The 20,751-nt window shown below is 49.1% G+C and overlaps 1 protein-coding gene across 1 annotated transcript; it reads right to left on the bottom strand.

Moving 5' to 3' along the window:
• Positions 1-4,145: 4,145 nt before the first annotated feature.
• On the bottom strand, positions 4,146-20,550 carry LOC149428623 (transmembrane O-methyltransferase homolog). Its single transcript, XM_089667191.1, has 4 exons — positions 20,256-20,550; positions 11,783-12,053; positions 5,761-5,957; positions 4,146-4,497 (listed from the first exon to the last, which is right to left on the bottom strand). Exons 1-4 carry the CDS (start codon positions 20,349-20,351, stop codon positions 4,177-4,179), a joined length of 885 nt encoding a protein of 294 aa, XP_089523317.1. The 5' UTR covers positions 20,352-20,550; the 3' UTR covers positions 4,146-4,176.
• Between the last annotated feature and the right edge of the window lie 201 nt (positions 20,551-20,751).

The following is a 20,751-nucleotide window of genomic DNA, read 5'->3' on the forward strand; positions in this document are numbered from 1 at the left end:
CAACAGATCACTCAGCAGCCAGCATCAATAGACCCTCCAGCAGCCAGGAACAATAGACCCCTCCCTCAACAGTGGATCCCTCTCTGCAACACCTGACCCCCACTAGCAACAACAGATCTCACAGCAGTCAAGACAATACACCCCTTCCTCAACAGTAGATCCCGCTCAGCAATGCTTGACCCTTCCACCAACAATAGACCCCCCCCCCCACCAGCAAAACAGATCTCTCAGCAGTCAGCATCAATAGACCCCTTTCTCTGCAGTAGATCTCACTCATCACCACTTGACCCCCAGAACAACAGACCCCCCCCCAGCAACATCAGATCTCTCAGCAGGCAGCATCAATAGACCCTTCAGGAACAATAGACCTCTTTCTCTGCAGTAGATCTCACTCATCAGCACTTGACCCCCACTAGCAACAACAGATCTCACAGCATTCAGCATCAATAGACCCCTCCCTCAACAGTTGATCCCCCCCCCAGCAACAACAGACCCCCCACCAGCAGCAACAGATCTCTCAGCAGCCAGCATCAATAGACCCCCCAGCAACATAGACCCTCCAGCTGCCAGGAACAGGAGACTCCTTCCTCAACAGTAGATCCCGCTCAGCAACGCTTGACCCCCAGAACAATAGACCCCCCCCCAGCAACATCAGATCTGTCAGCAGCCAGCATCAATAGACCGCTAACAAAAAGCCCCGCCAATATGACATGTGATTGCACACGGGGTGAGCTCGGGGACTGGCATATTTGGATGTCGGGGCCGTATCTGTACCCATACAATCAACGATAGATTTACCAAAACCATGAAATAAATGGACCTACCGCATCCATCCAATCATTTTCTATCCAATCAGGAAGACTCTTGCATTGCTGAGCAGATCTAAAGGAGATCAGATTGTGTAGTTTATGGCCTGGCGTTGATCTGCCAACAACTATGTAGTGTATGGGCCTGCCTGATGGTTTAGGTAGGTCGTCATTTGGAAACTCGGGCACTGCCCGAGGGCCCGGGGTCAGTAGGGGGCCCCATGAGATGCCCCTGGTACCTTTTTCATAGGCTTTTTTGAGTGTGGGCAAGGACACAGGGGCCCCATGATACCCTATTGCCCGGGGGCCCCATGAGTTGTCAGTCCGCCCCTGGTCCCTGGTCACACTGGGTGCAACTCAGCATGCGATTTGCATGCCGAACGACTTTCAAATCGCACGCCAAGTCACACCCTATCGTCCGCAATTACATCGGTCACGTCGGTGCGATTCCAACTTGGTCAGAGCCGCACCGATTTCTCCAATTTTGGTGCGATTTGAATACACAGGTGTCAGATGTCATGCAATTCACACCTGAAAATCAGCATGTCACCCGAATTTGAAATCATGCGACTTCACAGTAAGTCGCACCACGATTTCAAAGCTGGGTTTGAGGCAGGGGCGGACTGACCATTTAGAAACTCAGGCACTGCCCGAGGGCCCGGGGTCAGTAGGGGGCCCCATGAGATGCCCCTGGTACCTTTTTCATAGGCTTATTTGAGTTTGGGCAAGGACACAAGGGCCCCATGATCCCCTATTGCCCGGGGGCCCCATGAGTTGTCAGTCCGCCCCTGGTTTGAGGTGACCGGGGTGCAAGTGGCCGCTCACACCGGTGCAATTTGTGACTTGAAATGGCATCTAATGAATGTGAATGTCGATGTCTTCACGTGAGATTTCTAGAGTCGTTCTTTCAGGACTTTTTCTGCAGTTCTGTTGCGATTTCAGACATAGAATAGAATGGAGGAGAAAAAAAAAAATGAATTGCACCGCGAATTGCAAGAAAACGTTGAAAATCTTCACAAGTCTTCAGAAATCGCAGCGGTGTGACTGGTGACCAGGGGCGGACTGACAACTCATGGGGCCCCCGGGCAATAGGGGATCATGGGGCCCGTGTCCTCACCCACACCAAAAAAGCCTATGAAACAGCCAATGAAAAGGTACCAGGGGCATCTCATGGGGCCCCTACTGACCCTGGGCCCTCTGGCAGTGTCCGAGTGCTGGAATGGTCAGTCCGCCCCTGCCAGCGACAGAAGGCGATTGTGCAACCATAGTTGCCGATGTCGGGTTGGGGGTTGCCAGTCTCCGGCACACATGGGTAGCCATGGCTCGCGCTGCCATTTGAACCCGTAAATCTTTTGCAATTTCCCGGGGGGGGGGGGGGTGGCATGTACTCACCTGTGCTGTACGGTAAGTGCTCGGCCCACAATGTGACCGCACAGGATGGCCGGTCCTCCTCACCTGCCAGGGTTCCGCACCCACACCATTCAACAACCTGCAGCCAGCACAGGAGGAGCAATCAGGCTCACAGTCCAGTCCCGTGCCTTAAAGGGGACCTGTCAGCCCACAGAACACCCATGTGAGAAGCCTCAGCAGGAAGCTGCCGACACCCGAAACATGACTGGTTAGGATCTGCCAGCCCAGATATGAGGGTGTTCCTAAATATGGGGCGGGGTGTCTATCGGGGGCCCATTCAGACCCTGGTACCCCCACGCACTGCATTGAAGCAGACAATTCCGATGAATGGACCGCCACGTCTGAGGACATGCACTGCACTACAGGAGGGCCCCACCCTGCATTCTGGGGCAACGCATGTGTGCTGCGGATGTTGGGGGGCCATTTACAGTGAACTGATGATTTTATTGGGGGATGGTTTTGTCGATGTCAGGGGGGAGGAAACATTTATTAGTACTTTCCATAAAAACGATTTCAAATAATAAGAAAATATACCAGACTAATCCACACAAAGGGAGCAGTACAGGGAGGGGGGACAGGGGGGCACAGTACAGGGGGGCAGGGGGGCACAGTACAGGGGGGAGTCAGGAGGGCACAATACTGGGGGACAGGAGGGCACAGTACAGGGGGGACAGGAGGGCACAGTACAGGGGGACAGGAGGGCACAGTACAGGGGGGACCGTAGGGCACAGTACAGGGGGGACAGGAGGGCACAGTACAGGGGGGACAGGAGGGCACAGTACAGGGGGGACAGGAGGGCACCTTACAATGGGGTTAAGGAGGGCACAGTACTGGGGGGCTAGGAGGGCACAGTACGGGGGGGACAGGAGGGCACAGTACAGGGGGGACCGTAGGGCACAGTACAGGGGGGACCGTAGGGCACAGTACAGGGGGGACAGGAGGGCACAGTACAGGGGGGACAGGAGGGCACAGTACAGGGGGGACAGGCGGGCACAGTACAGGGGGGACAGGAGGGCACCGTACAATGGGGTTAAGGAGGGCACAGTACTGGGGGGCTAGGAGGGCACAGTACGGGGGGGACAGGAGGGCACAGTACAGGGGGGACAGGAGGGCACAGTACAGGGGGGGCGGGGGGGCACAGTACAGGGGGGACAGGAGGGCACAGTACAGGGGGGACAGGAGGGCACAGTACAGGGGGACAGGAGGGCACAGTACAGGGGGGCTAGGAGGGCATAGTACAGGGGGGCTAGGAGGGCACAGTACAGGGGGAGTCAGGAGGGCACAATACAGAGGGGACAAGGATGTGCCCTTTGTAATGGGCACATGAGGTTTACAGACCCGGGAACTCAGCACAGGGATGGTGGGAACCCCTCATAATGGGCACAGCGAGCGTACAGATGCGGGAACTCAGCACAGGGATGGTGGGAACCCCTCATATTGGGCACAGCGGGTGTACAGACCTGGGAACTTAGCACAGGGATGGTGGGAACCCCTCATAATGGGCACAGCGGGTGTACAGACCCAGGACCTCAGCACAGGGATGGTGGGAACCCCTCATAACGGGCACAGCGGGTGTACAGACCCAGGACCTCAGCACAGGGATGGTGGGGACCCCTCATAATGAGCACAGCGGGTGTACAGACCTCGGAACTCAGGACAGGGATGGTGGGAACCCCTCATAATGGGCACAGCGGGCGTACAGACCCGGGAACTCAGCACAGGGATGGTGGGAACCCCTCATAATGGGCACAGCGGGTGTACAGACCTGGAGGAACCCTCTATGAAGGATTTCACACCTATGATGATAGAATTTGGGGTCCTCCAGTTTTTTCATCCTCATCCTGACTCCAGGTCAGTGAGGGGAGGAGGAGGGACGGGGATGACACCCCCAGGGCCCAGTCGGCCATGACACCAATAACGAGGCGTAGGTGTAGGAAAAGTCTTTATTTGGGTGATTGGCTCAGAGCAGCTTGGAGTATGTCAGCTCCGCCATGCCGTCCCGGATGTAGCGGAAGTACTCCAGGTGGCCGCGGTGCATCTTGCACTGGAACTTCCCGGAGCTCTTCACATACTGCATGAAATGGGGGGCCCCCGGGAACAGCACGTTGTCCGCCAGGATGATGGTCCCCTCCTGCAGGAGCCCCACCTCTTCCAGCAGCTGGAGGTCCCGCAGGTAGCATCGCTTCCCGTGATCCATGAAGATGAAATCCAACGTCTGCACCCCATGCTTGTCCTTTAGCTGCGGGATGACTTCATCCGAGGGACCCACCAGGAGCTCCACCTACAGGCGGGGTAGAAGATGACAGCGTGAGGGGAAATATGTGAACAATGACACTGATCCCCCCCATTCTCCTAGGATACAATGTACAGTCTGATCACTGAGGGGGAGGAGACTGAGGAAATGACTCTTCCTCCTTCTACAAAGTTACAATGTACAGTCTGATCACTGGGGGAGGGGAGACTGAGGAAACGCCTCCTCCTCCTTCTACAAAGTTACAATGTACAGTCTGATCACTGAGGGGGAGGAGGCTGAGGAAATGACTCCTCCTCCGTCTACAAAGTTACAATGTACGGTCTGATCACTGGGGGAGGGGAGACTGAGGAAATGACTCCTCCTCCTTCTACAAAGTTACAATGTACGGTCTGATCACTGGGGGAGGGGAGACTGAGGAAATGACTCTTCCTCTTTCTACAAAGTTACAATGTACGGTCTGATCACTGGGGGAGGGGAAACTGAGGAAATGACTCTTCCTCCTTCTACAAAGTTACAATGTACGGTCTGATCACTGGGGGAGGGGAGACTGAGGAAATGACTCTTCCTCCTTCTACAAAGTTACAATGTACGGTCTGATCACTGGGGGAGAGGAGACTGAGGAAATTACTCCTCCTCCTTCTACAAAGTTACAATGTACGGTCTGATCACTGGGGGAGGGGAGACTGAGGAAATGACTCCTCCTCCTTCTACAAAGTTACAATGTACAGTCTGATCACTGGGGGTGGGGAGACTGAGGAAATGACTCCTCCTCCTTCTACAAAGTTACAATGTACGGTCTGATCACTGGGGGAGGGGAGACTGAGGAAATGACTCCTCCTGCCTGCAGCAGACTGATGACATCATCTCAGCCTCTTCCAATATAAGGGGGAGTTGAGATCACAGACACCCCCTGCGGAGTCCTGCGAAGGGGTCCCGTGTCTGTAATAAAGTGCGTGTTGTAATCATGTGACCAGAGGAGGGGGTGCAGCTCTCATTGTGAAGGATTCCAGCAGGCGCCCTGACACGGCCGATCTCTCACTATGCTCATCGATCGGATCGGATCTCCCACTGACATCGGTTTGGTACATTTTCATTGGCTGGTACAATCAGATTGCAGTGTGTATGGGCTGCCTTAGTGCTGCCAGTCAGTGATCGGCCCCCATAGAGGTCATGTGATCGGCCCCCATAGAGGTCATGTGATCGGCCCCCATAGAGGTCATGTGATCTGTCATACTGCCAGTTGTGCCCCCTGGATGGATTTACTCATTGATAAACAGAGACGGTACGCACCGTGTCATCATCGAAGCCAGCCAATCGGATCACCTTCTCAGCCACGGCAGCCTTCCTGGGGTTGTAGTCCACGGTGTAGAGGCGGGCCCCCAGTGGCAGGGCCTGGGCGATGATGATGGTGGCGTAGCCGCAGTATGTGCCCAGTTCCAGCACATTGAGGGGCGCGTTCTCATAGACCAGACGATCCAGGGTCTTCCCTGGGGGAGGAGAGAAGAGACGGGGGGGAGTGGGCTGGGTTATAAGGGGTCCTTCTCCACTGACCACCAATATAAGGGGCCCTTCTCCACTGACCACCAATATAAGGGGCCCTTCTCCACTGACCACCAATATAAGGGGTCCCTCTCCACTGACCACCAATATAAGGTGGTCTTTCTCCACTGACCATAATATAAGGGGTCCTTCTCCACTGACCACTAATATAAGGGGTCCTTCTCCACTGACCACATATATAAGGGGTCCTTCTCCACTGTCCACTAATATAAGGGGGTCCTTCTCCACTGACCACTAATATAAGGGGGTCCTTCTCCACTGACCACCAATATAAGGGGTCCTTCTCCACTGACCACTAATATAAGGGGTCCTTCTCCACTGACCACCAATATAAGGGGTCCTTCTCCACTGACCACTAATATAAGGGGTCCTTCTCCACTGACCACCAATATAAGGTGGTCTTTCTCCACTGACCACTAATATAAGGGGTCCTTCTCCACTGACCACCAATATAAGGGGGTCCTTCTCCACTGACCACCAATATAAGGGGTCCTTCTCCACTGTCCACTAATATAAGGGGGTCCTTCTCCACTGACCACTAATATAAGGGGGTCCTTCTCCACGGACCACCAATATAAGGCGGTCTTTCTCCACTGACCACTAATATAAGGGGCCCTTCTCCACTGACCACTAATATAAGGGGTCCTTCTCCACTGACTACTATTATATGGGTCCTTCTCCACTGACCACCAATATAAGGGGTCCTTCTTCACTGACCACTAATATAAGTGGTCCTTCTCCACTGACCACTAATATAAAAGGGTCCTTCTCCACTGACCACTAATATAAGGGGTCCTTCTCCACTGACCACTAATATAAGGGGTCCTTCTCCACTGACCACTAATATAAGGGGTCCTTCTCCACTGACCACTAATATAAGGGGGCCCTTCTCCACTGACCACCAATATAAGGGGGTCCTTCTCCACGGATCACCAATATAAGGCGGTCTTTCTCCACTGACCACTAATATAAGGGGCCCTTCTCCACTGACCACTAATATAAGGGGTCCTTCTCCACTGACCACTAATATAAGGGGGTCCTTCTCCACTGACCACTAATATAAGGGGTCCTTCTCCACTGACCACTAATATAAGAGGTCCTTCTCCACTGACCACTAATATAAGGGGTCCTTCTCCACTGACCACTAATATAAGAGGTCCTTCTCCACTGACCACTAACATAAGGGGATCCTTCTCCACTGACCACTAACATAAGGGGGTCCTTCTACACTGACCACTAACATAAGGGGGTCCTTCTCCACTGACTACTAACATAAGGGGGTCCTTATCCACTGACCACTAATATAAGGGGTCCTTCTCCACTGACCACTAATATAAGGGGGCCCTTCTCCACTGACCACTAACATAAGGGGGTCCTTCTCCACTGACCACTAATATAAGGTGGTCTTTCTCCACTGACCACTAACATAAGGGGGTCCTTCTCCACTGACCACTAATATAAGGGGTCCTTCTCCACTGACCACTAACATAAGGGGGTCCTTCTCCACTGACCACTAACATAAGGGGGTCCTTCTCCACTGACCACTAATATAAGGGGGTCCTTCTCCACTGACCACTAATATAAGGGGCCCTTCTCCACTGACCACCAATATAAGGTGGTCTTTCTCCACTGACCACTAATATAAGGGGCCCTTCTCCACTGACCACCAATATAAGGTGGTCTTTCTCCACTGACCACTAATATAAGGGGTCCTTCTCCACTGACCACTAATATAAGGGGTCCTTCTCCACTGACCACTAATATAAGGGGTCCTTCTCCACTGACCACTAATATAAGGGGTCCTTCTCCACTGACCACTAACATAAGGGGGTCCTTCTCCACTGACCACTAACATAAGGGGGTCCTTCTCCACTGACCACTAATATAAGGGGGTCCTTCTCCACTGACCACTAATATAAGGGGTCCTTTTCCACTGACCACTAACATAAGGGGGTTCTTCTCCACTGACTACTAATATAAGGGGTCCTTCTCCACTGACTACTAACATAAGGGGGTCCTTCTCCACTGACCACTAACATAAGGGGTCCTTCTCCACTGACTACTAATATAAGGGGGTCCTTCTCCACTGACCACTAACATAAGGGGTCCTTCTCCACTGACTACTAATATAAGGGGTCCTTCTCCACTGACCACTAATATAAAGGGTCCTTCTCCACTGACCACTAACATAAGGGGTCCTTCTCCACTGACCACTAATATAAGGGGTTCTTCCCCACTGACCACTAACATAAGGGGGTCCTTCTCCACTGACCACTAATTTAAGGGGCCCTTCATATGGAAGAAAAATATATTTGAAATATATTTTTAAAAATTTCTTCCCAGATATATTGACACATATTTGAAATGCTACAATTTTAACCTCATTCAATATAATTCAAAATCTATTTCAATATATATATATATATACTGCGTGTTGAAATGCATTTTTATTACAAAATATATGAAAAAAAAAATTAAAAATACATTTCAAATATTCTGTATGTCTTTAAAAATACAAATCTACATTTTTGGAATTTATTTACAAATATATGTTAAAATGACTTTTTTATATGTTAAATAAAATCTGAATAATATATTTAAAAAAATATATATATTTTTAAAAATATTTTTCATATATTTTGTAATATATAAAAAACTAATTTCAACATACAGGGTATATATATATATATATATATATATATATATATATATATATATATATATATATGTATATATACACACAGTGGGGATGGAAAGTTTGGGCACCCCAGCTAAAAATTTGTATTAATGTGCATAAAGAAGCCAAGGAAAGATGGAAAAATCTCCAAAAGGCATCAAATTACAGATTAGACAATCTTATAATATGTCAACAAAAGTTAGATTTTATTTCCATCATTTACACTTTCAAAATAACAGAAAAAACAAAATGGCGTCTGCAAAAGTTTGGGCACCCTGCAGAGTTAATATCTTGTACTGCCCCCTTTGGCAAGTATCACGGCTTGTAAACGCTTCTTGTAGCCAGCCAAGAGTCTTTCAATTCTTGTTTGAGGTATCTTTGCCCATTCTTCCTTACAAAAGTCTTCCAGTTCTTTGAGATCTCTGGGCTGTCTGTCACGCACTGCTCTTTTAAGGTCTATCCATAGATTTTCAATGATGTTGAGGTCAGGAGATTGTGAAGGCCATGGCAAAACCTTCAGTTTACGCCTCTTGATGTAATCCCCCGTGGATTTCGAGGTGTGTTTAGGATCATTATCCATTTGTAGAAGCCATCCTCTCTTTAACTTCAGCTTTTTCACAGATGGCATCAAGTTACCATCCAAAATTTGCTGAAATGTTATTGAATCCATTTTTCCTTCTACTCGTGAGATGTTCCCTGTGCCACTGGCTGCAACACAACCCCAAAGCATGATTGATCCAACCCCATGCTTAACAGTTGGACAGAGGTTCTTTTCATTAAATTCTGTGCCCCTTCTTCTCCAAACGTACCTTTGCTCATTCCGGCCAAAAAGTTCAATTTTAACCTCATCGGTCCACAGAACTTGTTTCCAAAATGCATCAGGCTTGTCTATATGTTCATTTGCAAAGTTCAAACGATGATTTTTGTGGTGAGGACGTAGAAGAGGTTTTCTTCTGATGACTCTTCCATGAAGACCATATTTGTACAAGTATCTCTTTATAGTGGAATAGTGACCACAACTCCAGTGTCTGCCAGATCTTTCTGGAGGGATCGTGCAGTCAAACGTGGGTTTTGAATTGTTTTTCTCACAATCCTGCGAGCTGTTCTGTCTGATATTTTTCTTGGTCTTCCAGATCTTACTTTAACTTCCACTGTTCCTGATGACTGCCATTTCTTAATGACATTCCGAACAGAGGATATTGACATCTGAAAACGCTTTGCTATCTTCTTATAGCCTTCTCCAGCTTTGTGAGCGTCAACTATTTTCAGTTTCAGTTTTCTAGACAACTGCTTAGAAGAACCCATGGTGCTGATTGTTGGGGCAAGGTCAGATGAGTCTGGGCATTTAAAACCTTTGAGATTGACATCACCTGGTCTTCCCAGATGATGATTGAGAACAATCCATGACACTGGCAGGTCTCAGCTTGGCAAAGGGGGCAGTGCATGCTATAAATTCTGCAGGGTGCCCAAACCTCTGCAGACGCCATTTTTTTGTTTTCTGTTATTTTGAAAGTGTAAATGATGGAAATAAAATCTAACTTTTGTTGACATATTATAAGAATGTCTAATCTGTAATTTGATGCCTTTTGGAGATTTTTCCATCTTTCCTTGGCTTCTTTATGCACATTAATACAAATTTTTAGCTGGGGTGCCCAAACTTTCGATCCCCACTTTATGTATGTATGTCTTTAAAAATACATTTAACCTACGTTTTTAGAATGCATTTACAAATGTATGTAAAAAAAATATGTTAAAATGACTTTTTTATATGTTAAAATAAATCTAAAGAATATATTTAAAAATATATATTTTTCATATATTTTGTAATATAGAAAAAACGCATTTCAACATACAGTGTGTATGTGTATATATATATATATATATATATATACATTATATATATATATATAAATATATATATTTTTTTAAACATATTCTTCAGATTTCCTTTTAACATATAAAAAAAGTCATTTTTAACATATATTTTTACATATATTTGTAAATACATTCCAAAAACGTATATTTGTATTGTTAAAGACATACAGTATATTTGAAATGTATTTTAAAAAAATATGTTTTTCATATATTTTGTAATAAAAACGCATTTCAACATGCAGTATATATATATATTTATTGAAATAGATTTTGAAATATATAGAATACGGCTAAATTGTAGTATTTCAAATATATGTCAATATATTTGGGAAGAATATTTTTAAAATATATTTTTCTTCCATGTGGGTGGAGCTCCTGGAAACAGACTGTTTTTGGACATTACTATATACAAATAAATGGCCTCTTACGGTTCGAGTCCCATGTGCTGCGTTGGGTAAATCTAATTTTTTTTTCATTCATCCTGGACACTGCTGTAAGCATCGACCTTCCAGTGCTGAGAATGATCGTCCCGTCTCTCATACGGCCAGTAATAGCCTTGCTCGCTCTCCGCCTTCCTCCCCCCCCTCCTCTAATCACAAAACGTCTTGTATTCTTTTGCAGGATACAAGGCATTCTGTGTATGGTCAGGGATGGAGATCCTGACGTTCAGAAAGGCGGAGAGCGAGCAGGAGTGTATATTCATTCTGGGGGCAAAAATTGAATGATCCCCTTTCAATTTCCTGTCCAGGTCAAATGTTATTCATTCATAGAAAAAAAAAAACAGAGCAGTTTAGGAAAATACAGCATTATGACCACTAGATGTCACTAAGGATCACAGAAAGGTGTATGAGCCTCAACTCCATCTAGTGGCCATGATGCTGTATTTTCCCGAACTTTTTTTATGAATAACATTCAACCTATAGAGGAAATAGAAGGAGAGCATTCAATTTTACCACCCATGTGCAGAACAAATGAACCAGCAGCAGCCGGCCAGACAAGGGACAGCCCTCATTGGAGGCCTTTCATTGGTACATTGCAAATGTTTTTTTTCTAGAGCTCTTTTTTGACCCATAGATACCTACAGTAGATATTACAGGTTAGTAGACTCTGGATATATGAGGGACAAAGTTGTAGAAATTTTCAAGGTGGACAACATAAACCTCCTGTGACGGTGGACCTTCGCCCACGTTTGTGACGCACCTTTCTGAGGTCCGATGTTGCTGAGGTGCTCACAGTGCAGGCAGTACTGGTCGAAGGTGTTGAGCACGTGCTGGGGGTCTCCGGGGATGGCGTGGAGCATGACGTACTGGAAGGCCCGCTCCTCGCGTGGCATGCCGGTCAGATAGTCCTGGATCCTGCGCACCATCACGGCTCGGTAGAAGAGCAGGAAATAATGGCGGTAGCGGATGATGAGGGTGATGATGAACGGGATGAAGGCCAAGGCTATGGCTGGGGACACCATGGTTCCAACCTTCGAGAGGAAGACAAGACAGGGGACGCCGTGACCACCTCATACACACATCAGTTCACGACCTGACACCCTCGCAATCGCAACAATGTTTTGCAAATTCTTGTAGCACCATCATGTAATGTCTGTTCGTATCATCCAATACGATGATGACACCGTGGTTCCAACCTTCGGGAAGAAGACAAGACAGGGGATGCCGTGACCACCTCACATACATGGCAGTTCACGACCTGACACCCTCGCAATCGCAACAATGTTTCGCAAATTCTTGTAGTACCATCATGTCATGTCTGTCCGTATCATCCAATACAATGATGACACCATGGTTCCAACCTTCGGGAAGAAGACAAGACAGGGGACGCCGTGACCACCTCACATACATGGCAGTTCACGACCTGACACCCTCGCAATCGCAACAATGTTTTGCAAATTCTTGTAGCACCATCATGTCATGTCTGTCCGTATCATCCAATACAATGATGACACCATGGTTCCAACCTTCGGGAAGAAGACAAGACAGGGGACGCCGTGACCACCTCACACACACGGCAGTTCACGACCTGACACCCTCGCAATCACAACAATGTTTCGCAAATTCTTGTAGCACCGTCATGTCTGTCCGTATCATCCAATACTATGATCATGATAGGTCACCTTGGGTTGTGATGAGAATGAGCAAATCTATGAGGATCTGGAGATGCCGACCATTCCTCACAACCAACCCTGAGAGACCCATAACAGAGCACTTTGATTGGCAAGATATATGTTTTTTTCAAAAGGCAAATTTTTATAAAAACCAACAGGTTTCGGGGATTAAGATCTGTCCTTCATCAGGGTTTGAAGGAACAATATCTGTGAAAACTCAAGAGGCTGCCCGAACCAGCGGCTAACGAATGCCAACCACCAAGGAGACATCCAATTATTACTGATCTTAGAGTTGGCATTGTCGGGAAAGCATCAGGAAGAGCCTTAGACAGGAGCGTACCTACAGGGGTCGCAGGGGTCGCAATTGTGACCTGACCCCATGCTGCAGGAGGCCAGTGCGACCCTCCATACTCCTGTAGAAGCGGTTGGGTGCGGCTGCATGTAGGGGAATTGATCTCTCCATTTTCCTCCTGCAGCTGCTGAATGCCTGTGGGAGGGAGAGGAGGAGAAGCCGGTATCAGCAGGTGCTGGAGGAAAATGGAGAGATTGATTTCTCTATATGCAGCTGCCCCCTTGCTGCTCCTCCTATCCAGCTTTTCTTTCTGCTGGCCCCCCCCCCTCTCCATGCTATCCTGGCCCCCCCTCCTTGCAGCACTGCCGCCTTACCCCCTCCCGCTGGATGGAGAGCGGGGAAGGGGCCTACCAATGTGTCGTTGACCGACCCTTTTTTTTGTGAATGGAGAGTCAGTGATCGGTATGCATTCAGAAAAAAAAGGGGTCGATAAATGACACATTGACCGGCCCCTTCCCTGCTGTCCATTCATAATTGAAGCATAGTAAACTGTGTTTACTATGCTTCAGTTTATGAATGGACAGAAAGCCTCTGTACAGAGCTATTACTGCCCATTCATTCTGTACGGCTGAGGTTGCAGAGATGGAGATTGAGCGCTGTGTTCGCAATCTCCTTTCTCTGCCTCAAAGGTGAACATCAGAGGTCTGTTTAGACCCCTGATATCTCACCAAAACACCCCCCCCCATCTCTCAACGGGGCTCTTGCAAAAATGTAAAAAATTTCATTTAAAAAAAAATTGTAATAGAATAATGGTAAATAATATTTAAAAAATAAAATAACTACTGACACCAGTGGTCACAAAGGTCTCACTTGCGACCCAGGCAGGACTCGGAGGGAAGGGCCCTGGCTGGGGGTCAGGGGGGCCAATCCTGAAGGTTCTAGTTACGCAACTGGCCTTGCAAGAGTGTTAATACCCAGAACAAGGGTCAAAATGCTGATGTGAACACGTCCAGGGGGCACTGACCCACACGCTTGTTTCCAATCTTGGTGCCAGACGGCCAAATATAGGAACAGAGCTGAGTCAGAATGCTGCTGCTACATGTTGCTTACCGGTTACTCTGCAACATAATCCCGGAACCTGTTCCTGTGATCTGCTTTCCTGTTGCTGACCCAACTGGACTTGTCACTGCTCCGCCTACCTTCTGTTGACATTGGCTAGCTCTTGACAATGGATGACCTCAACTGACCTTCAGGTGTGACCTCAGCCTGCATTACGAATTCAATTCTGTTGACTTCCCAGTGTGACCTTGGCCTGTCTCCTGACCATGATTCTGCTGACCTTCCGTTGTGACCTCGACCTGCCTCCTGACCAGCGGGGTCAGCGCATGCTGAAGCGCACAGTGCGCAGAAGTCACCAACTGTCTGCAGAGTCAATAGCTAAAGACCTCCAAACTTGGTGTGGCCTTCAGATGAGCCCAACAACAGTGCGTAGAGAGCTTCATGGAATGGGTTTCCATGGCCGAGCAGCTACATCCAAGCCTTCCATCACCAAGTGCAATGCAAAGCGTTGGATGCCGTGGTGTAAAGCACGCCACCACTGGACTCTAGAGCAGGGGAGGCATGTTCTCTGGAGTGACCAATCACGCTTCTCTGTCTGGCAATCCGATGGATGTGTCTGGGTTTGGCGGTGGCCAGGAGAACGGTACTTGCCTGACTGCATTGTGCCAAGTGTAAAGTTTGGTGGAGGGGGGATTAAGGTGTGGGGTTGCTTTTCAGGGGTTGGGCTTGGCCCCCTAGTTCCAGGGAAGGCAACTCTTTTGGACTTTGTGGGAGGAGTTTGGGGATGGCCCCTTCCTGTCCCAACATGACTGCCCCCCAGTGCACAAAGCAAGGTCCATAAAGACATGGAGGAGCCAGTTTGGGGTGGAGGAACTTGACTGGCCTGCACAGAGTCCTGACCTCAACCCCATAGAACACCTTTGGGATGAATTAGAGCGGAGACTGCGAGCCAGGCCTCCTCCCCCGACATCAGTGCCTGACCTGACAAATGTGCTTCTGGAAGAATGGTCCAACCTTCCCATAGACACCCTCCTAAACCTTGTGGACGGCCTTCCCAGAAGAGTTGAAGCTGTTATAGCTGCAAAGGGCGGGGCCAACTCAATATTGAACCCTATGGACTGAGACTGGGGGGCCATTAAAGGTCATGTGCGTGGAAAGGGCGGGGCCAACTCAATATTGAACCCTACAGACTAAGACTGGGAGGTCATTAAAGGTCATGTGCGTGGAAAGGGCGGGGCCAACTCAGTATTGAACCCTATGGACTGAGACTGGGGGGCAATTAAAGGTCATGTGCGTGGAAAGGGCGGGGCCAACTCAATATTGAACCCTATGGACTGAGACTGGGGGGCCATTAAAGGTCATGTGCGTGGAAAGGGCGGGGCCAACTCAATATTGAACCCTACAGACTAAGACTGGGAGGTCATTAAAGGTCATGTGCGTGGAAAGGGCGGGGCCAACTCCATACTGAACCCTATGGACTAAGACTGGGGGGCCATTAAAGGTCATGTGTGTGGAAAGGGCGGGGCCAACTCCATATTGAACCCTACAGCCTAAGACTGGGGGGCCATTAAAGGTCATGTGCGTGGAAAGGGGCGGGGGCCCGATACTTGGGGCAATCTAGTGTATATCCAAAGCTGAGAGTAGCAGAACACTCTAAAAAGTTAAATTGCGCTTCAAAAATGCAGCTTGATCATGTGACCAGGAAAATTGACCTCCAATGGATACAGGCCTCCAGGCAGGTACAACTGTCACTTCTGGAGATCCAGCAAAAAAATTAAGAGCGTTCTGCTGCAAAAGGCTGACACTGAGCACATCAGCGGTTAAACCATTAAAAACACGTTTCGGGGTTTCCGATGAAAAGGTCGGGCCCCGAGACGTGTAAGTAGGGGGGCCTTTCATCCCAAGATGCAAACTCAGTCAAGTTTGTCCTCGTTAGACCCGTGGTGTGCTCGGTGTCATTTCCATGAGCAACTTTGTAATTACAATGTATCTTTATTGCATCAATTAAAGTCGACCTTTACCCCCAGATTCCTGATACATGTCCAATAAATGCCACAAAGATATTTGTGAAAGCCAACAATTTGCGCAAACTTACTTTTTTTTCCAACTTCAGGGTTTCTGCTTCAGTGGGAGGAATAGTGCCCCATCATTGGTGTCAGTGGGAGGAATAGTGCTCCATCATTGGTGTCAGTGGGAGGAATAGTGCCCCATCATTGGTATCAGTGGGAGGAATAGTGCCCCATCATTGGTGTCTCAGTGGGAGGAATAGTGCCCCATCATTGGTGTCAGTGGGAGGAATAGTGCCCCATCATTGGTGTCAGTGGGAGGAATAGTGCCCCATCATTGGTGTCAGTGGGAGGAATAGTGCCCCATCATTGGTGTCAGTGGGAGGAATAGTGCCCATCATTGGTATCAGTGGGAGGAATAGTGCCCCATCATTGGTATCAGTGGGAGGAATAGTGCTCCATCATTGGTGTCAGTGGGAGGAATAGTGCCCCATCATTGGTGTCAGTGGTAGGAATAGTGCCCCATCATTGGTGTCAGTGGGAGGAATAGTGCCCCATCATTGGTATTAGTGGGAGGAATAGTGCCCCATCATTGGTGTCAGTGGGAGGAATAGTGCCCCATCATTGGTATCAGTGGGAGGAATAGTGCCCCATCATTGGTGTCAGTGGAAGGAATAGTGCCCCATCATTGGTGTCAGTGGGAGGAATAGTGCCCCATCATTGGTGTCAGTGGGAGGAATAGTGCCCCATCATTGGTATCAGTGGGAGGAATAGTGCCCCATCATTGGTGTCAGTGGGAGGAATAGTGTCCCATCATTGGTATCAGTGGGAGGAATAGTGCCCCATCATTGGTGTCAGTGGGAGGAATAGTGTCCCATCATTGGTATCAGTGGGAGGAATAGTACCCCATCATTGGTGTCAGTGGGAGGAATAGTGCCCCATCATTGGTATTAGTGGGAGGAATAGTGCCCCATCATTGGTGTCAGTGGGAGGAATAGTGCCCCATCATTGGTATCAGTGGGAGGAATAGTGCCCCATCATTGGTGTCAGTGGAAGGAATAGTGCCCCATCATTGGTGTCAGTGGGAGGAATAGTGCCCCATCATTGGTGTCAGTGGGAGGAATAGTGCCCCATCATTGGTATCAGTGGGAGAAATAGTGCCCCATTATTGGTATCAGTGGGAGGAATAGTGCTCCATCATTGGTGTCAGTGGGAGGAATAGTGCCCCATCATTGGTATCAGTGGGAGGAATAGTGCCCCATCATTGGTATCAGTGGGAGGAATAGTGCCCCATCATTGGTATCAGTGGGAGGAATAGTGCTCCATCATTGGTGTCAGTGGGAGTAATAGTGCCCCATCATTGGAGTCAGTGGGGGGAATAGTGCCCCATTATTTGTGTCAGTGGGAGGAATAGTGCCCCATCATTGGTGTCAGTGGGGGGAATAGTGCCCCATCATTGGTGTCAGTGGGGGGAATAGTGCCCCATCATTGGTGTCAGTGGAAGGAATAGTGCCCCATCATTGGTGTCAGTGGGAGGAATAGTACCCCATCATTTGTGTCAGTGGGAGGGATAGTGCCCCATCGTTGGTGTCAGTGGGAGGAATAGTGCCCCATCGTTGGTGTCAGTGGGAGGAATAGTGCCCCAACGTTGGTGTCAGTGGGAGGAATAGTGCCCCATCGTTGGTGTCAGTGGGAGGAATAGTGCCCCAACGTTGGTGTCAGTGGAAGGAATAGTGCCCCATCGTTGGTGTCAGTAGGAGGAATAGTACCCCATCGTTGGTGTCAGTGGGAGGAATAGTTCCCCATCGTTGGTGTCAGTGGGAGGAATAGTGCCCCAACGTTGGTGTCAGTGGAAGGAATAGTGCCCCATCGTTGGTGTCAGTAGGAGGAATAGTACCCCATCGTTGGTGTCAGTGGGAGGAATAGTGCCCCATCGTTGGTGTCAGTGGGAGGAATAGTGCTCCATCATTGGTGTCAGTGGGAGGAATAGTGCTCCATTGTTGGTGTCAGTGGGAGGAATAGTGCCCCATCATTGGTGTCAGTGGGAGGAATAGTGTCCCATCATTGGTATCAGTGGGAGGAATAGTGCCCCATCATTGGTATCAGTGGGATGAATAGTGCCCCATCATTGGTGTCAGTGGGAGGAATAGTGCCCCATCATTGGTGTCAGTGGGAGGAATAGTGCCCCATCATTAGTATCAGTGGGAGGAATAGTGCCCCATCATTGGTATCAGTGGGGGGAATAGTGCCCCATCATTGGTGTCAGTGGGGGGAATAGTGCCCCATCATTGGTATCAGTGGGAGGAATAATGCCACATCATTGGTGTCAGTGGAAGGAATAGTGCCCCATCATTGGTATCAGTGGGAGGAATAGTGCCCCATCATTGGTGTCAGTGGGAGGAATAGTGCCACATCATTGGTGTCAGTCGGAGGAATAGTGCTCCATTGTTGGTGTCAGTGGGAGGAATAGTGCCCCATCATTGGTGTCAGTGGGAGGAATAGTGTCCCATCATTGGTATCAGTGGGAGGAATAGTGCCCCATCATTGGTATCAGTGGGGGGAATAGTGCCCCATCATTGGTGTCAGTGGGAGGAATAGTGCCCCATCATTGGTGTCAGTGGGAGGAATAGTTCCCCATCATTGGTATCAGTGGGGGGAATAGTGCCCCATCATTGGTGTCAGTGGGAGGAATAGTGCCCCATCATTGGTGTCAGTGGGAGGAATAGTTCCCCATCATTGGTATCAGTGGGGGGAATAGTGCCCCATCATTGGTGTCAGTGGGAGGAATAGTGCCACATCATTGGTGTCAGTGGGAGGAATAGTGCCCCATCATTGGTGTCAGTGGGAGGAATAGTGCCACATCATTGGTATCAGTGGGAGGAATAGTGCCCCATCATTGGTGTCAGTGTGAGGAATAGTGCCCCGTCATTGGTATCAGTGGGAGGAATAGTGCCCCATCATTGGTGTCAGTGGGAGGAATAGTGCCCCGTCATTGGTATCAGTGGGAGGAATAGTGCCCCATCATTGGTGTCAGTGGGAGGAATAGTGCCCCATCATTGGTGTCAGTGGGAGGAATAGTGCCCCATCATTGGTATTAGTGGGAGGAATAGTGCCCCATCATTGGTATCAGTGGGAGGAATAGTGCCCCATCATTGGTGTCAGTGGGAGGAATAGTGTCCCATCATTGGTGTCAGTGGGAGGAATAGTGCCCCATCATTGGTGTCAGTGGGAGGAATAGTGCTCCATTGTTGGTGTCAGTGGGAGGAATAGTGCCCCATCATTGGTGTCAGTGGGAGGAATAGTGTCCCATCATTGGTATCAGTGGGAGGAATAGTGCCCCATCATTGGTGTCAGTGGGGGGAATAGTGCTCCATTGTTGGTGTCAGTTGGAGGAATAGTGCCCCATCATTGGTGTCAGTGGGAGGAATAGTGTCCCATCATTGGTATCAGTGGGAGGAATAGTGCCCCATCATTGGTGTCAGTGGGAGGAATAGTGCCCCATCATTGGTGTCAGTGGGAGGAATAGTGCCCCATCATTGGTGTCAGTGGGAGGAATAGTGCCCCATCATTGGTGTCAGTGGGAGGAATAGTGCCCCATCATTGGTGTCAGTGGGAGGAATAGTGCCCCATCATTGGTGTCAGTGGGAGGAATAGTGTCCCATCATTGGTGTCAGTGGGAGGAATAGTGCCCCATCATTGGTGTCAGTGGGAGGAATAGTGCCCCATCATTGGTGTCAGTGGGAGGAATCGTGCCCCATCATTGGTATTAGTGGGAGGAATAGTGTCCCATCATTGGTATCAGTGGGAGGAATAGTGCCCCATCATTGGTGTCAGTGGGAGGAATAGTGTCCCATCATTGGTGTCAGTGGGAGGAATAGTGCCCCATCATTGGTGTCAGTGGGGGAATAGTGCCCCATCATTGGTATCAGTGGGAGGAATAGTGCCCCATCATTGGTGTCAGTGGGAGGAATAGTGCCCCATCATTGGTGTCAGTGGGAGGAATCGTGCCCCAGGGGTGGGATAAATGCAAGTAAAGGGCCTCATCCAGCCCCTGGGCTGCAGTTTGGAGACCCCATAGTGTACAGCGCTGTGCAGAGTGTTGGAGCGATATAATTCCCGTATAATAATACACGGATGGTGGTCGGTCGGGTCGATCACACAGGGAGGGTTGGATATCAGTTCTCTGGGATGACTCGGTATTACCTGGACAAGTGGCCCCGTCAGATGCGGCTCCTTCTGTCTCCTGCCCGCCGAATGCCGCACTTTACTGCCCTGAAACTCGATGTTCTCCGCCTCCATTATTAATGGGCCCCCGGAGCAGCTGGAGGGTGTCACCTGAGAAGCCGAGGTCAGGTTACTCCGGATCACAGGTGTTCCCGGGACCCCAGAAGGGGACGGGGGAGTCACACCGGCGGGGGGCCCTCAGAGCGATGGCATCTCATTCAAGGACAACTTCCTGTCATCTGCACCTCGAACTGCTTATTTCATCGACTTTTATCATTAGAGATACAAAATTACAAAGAGAAGATGGCAAGTCCATCCGTCAGAAACGTGTCTGTATACAGGAAGGAGGAGGAGCATTTCCTCAGTCCCCTCCCCTAGTGATCAGACTGTACATTGTAACTTTGTAGAAGGAGGAGGAGGCATTTTCTCAGTCTTCCCTCCCCCAGTGATCAGACTGTACATAGTAACTTTATAG

Source organism: Staurois parvus, unplaced genomic scaffold (assembly GCF_062004578.1).
Source record: "Staurois parvus isolate SC_StPar_1 unplaced genomic scaffold, SC_StPar_1.0 ptg003082l, whole genome shotgun sequence".
Taxonomy (NCBI): Eukaryota; Metazoa; Chordata; class Amphibia; order Anura; family Ranidae; genus Staurois; species Staurois parvus.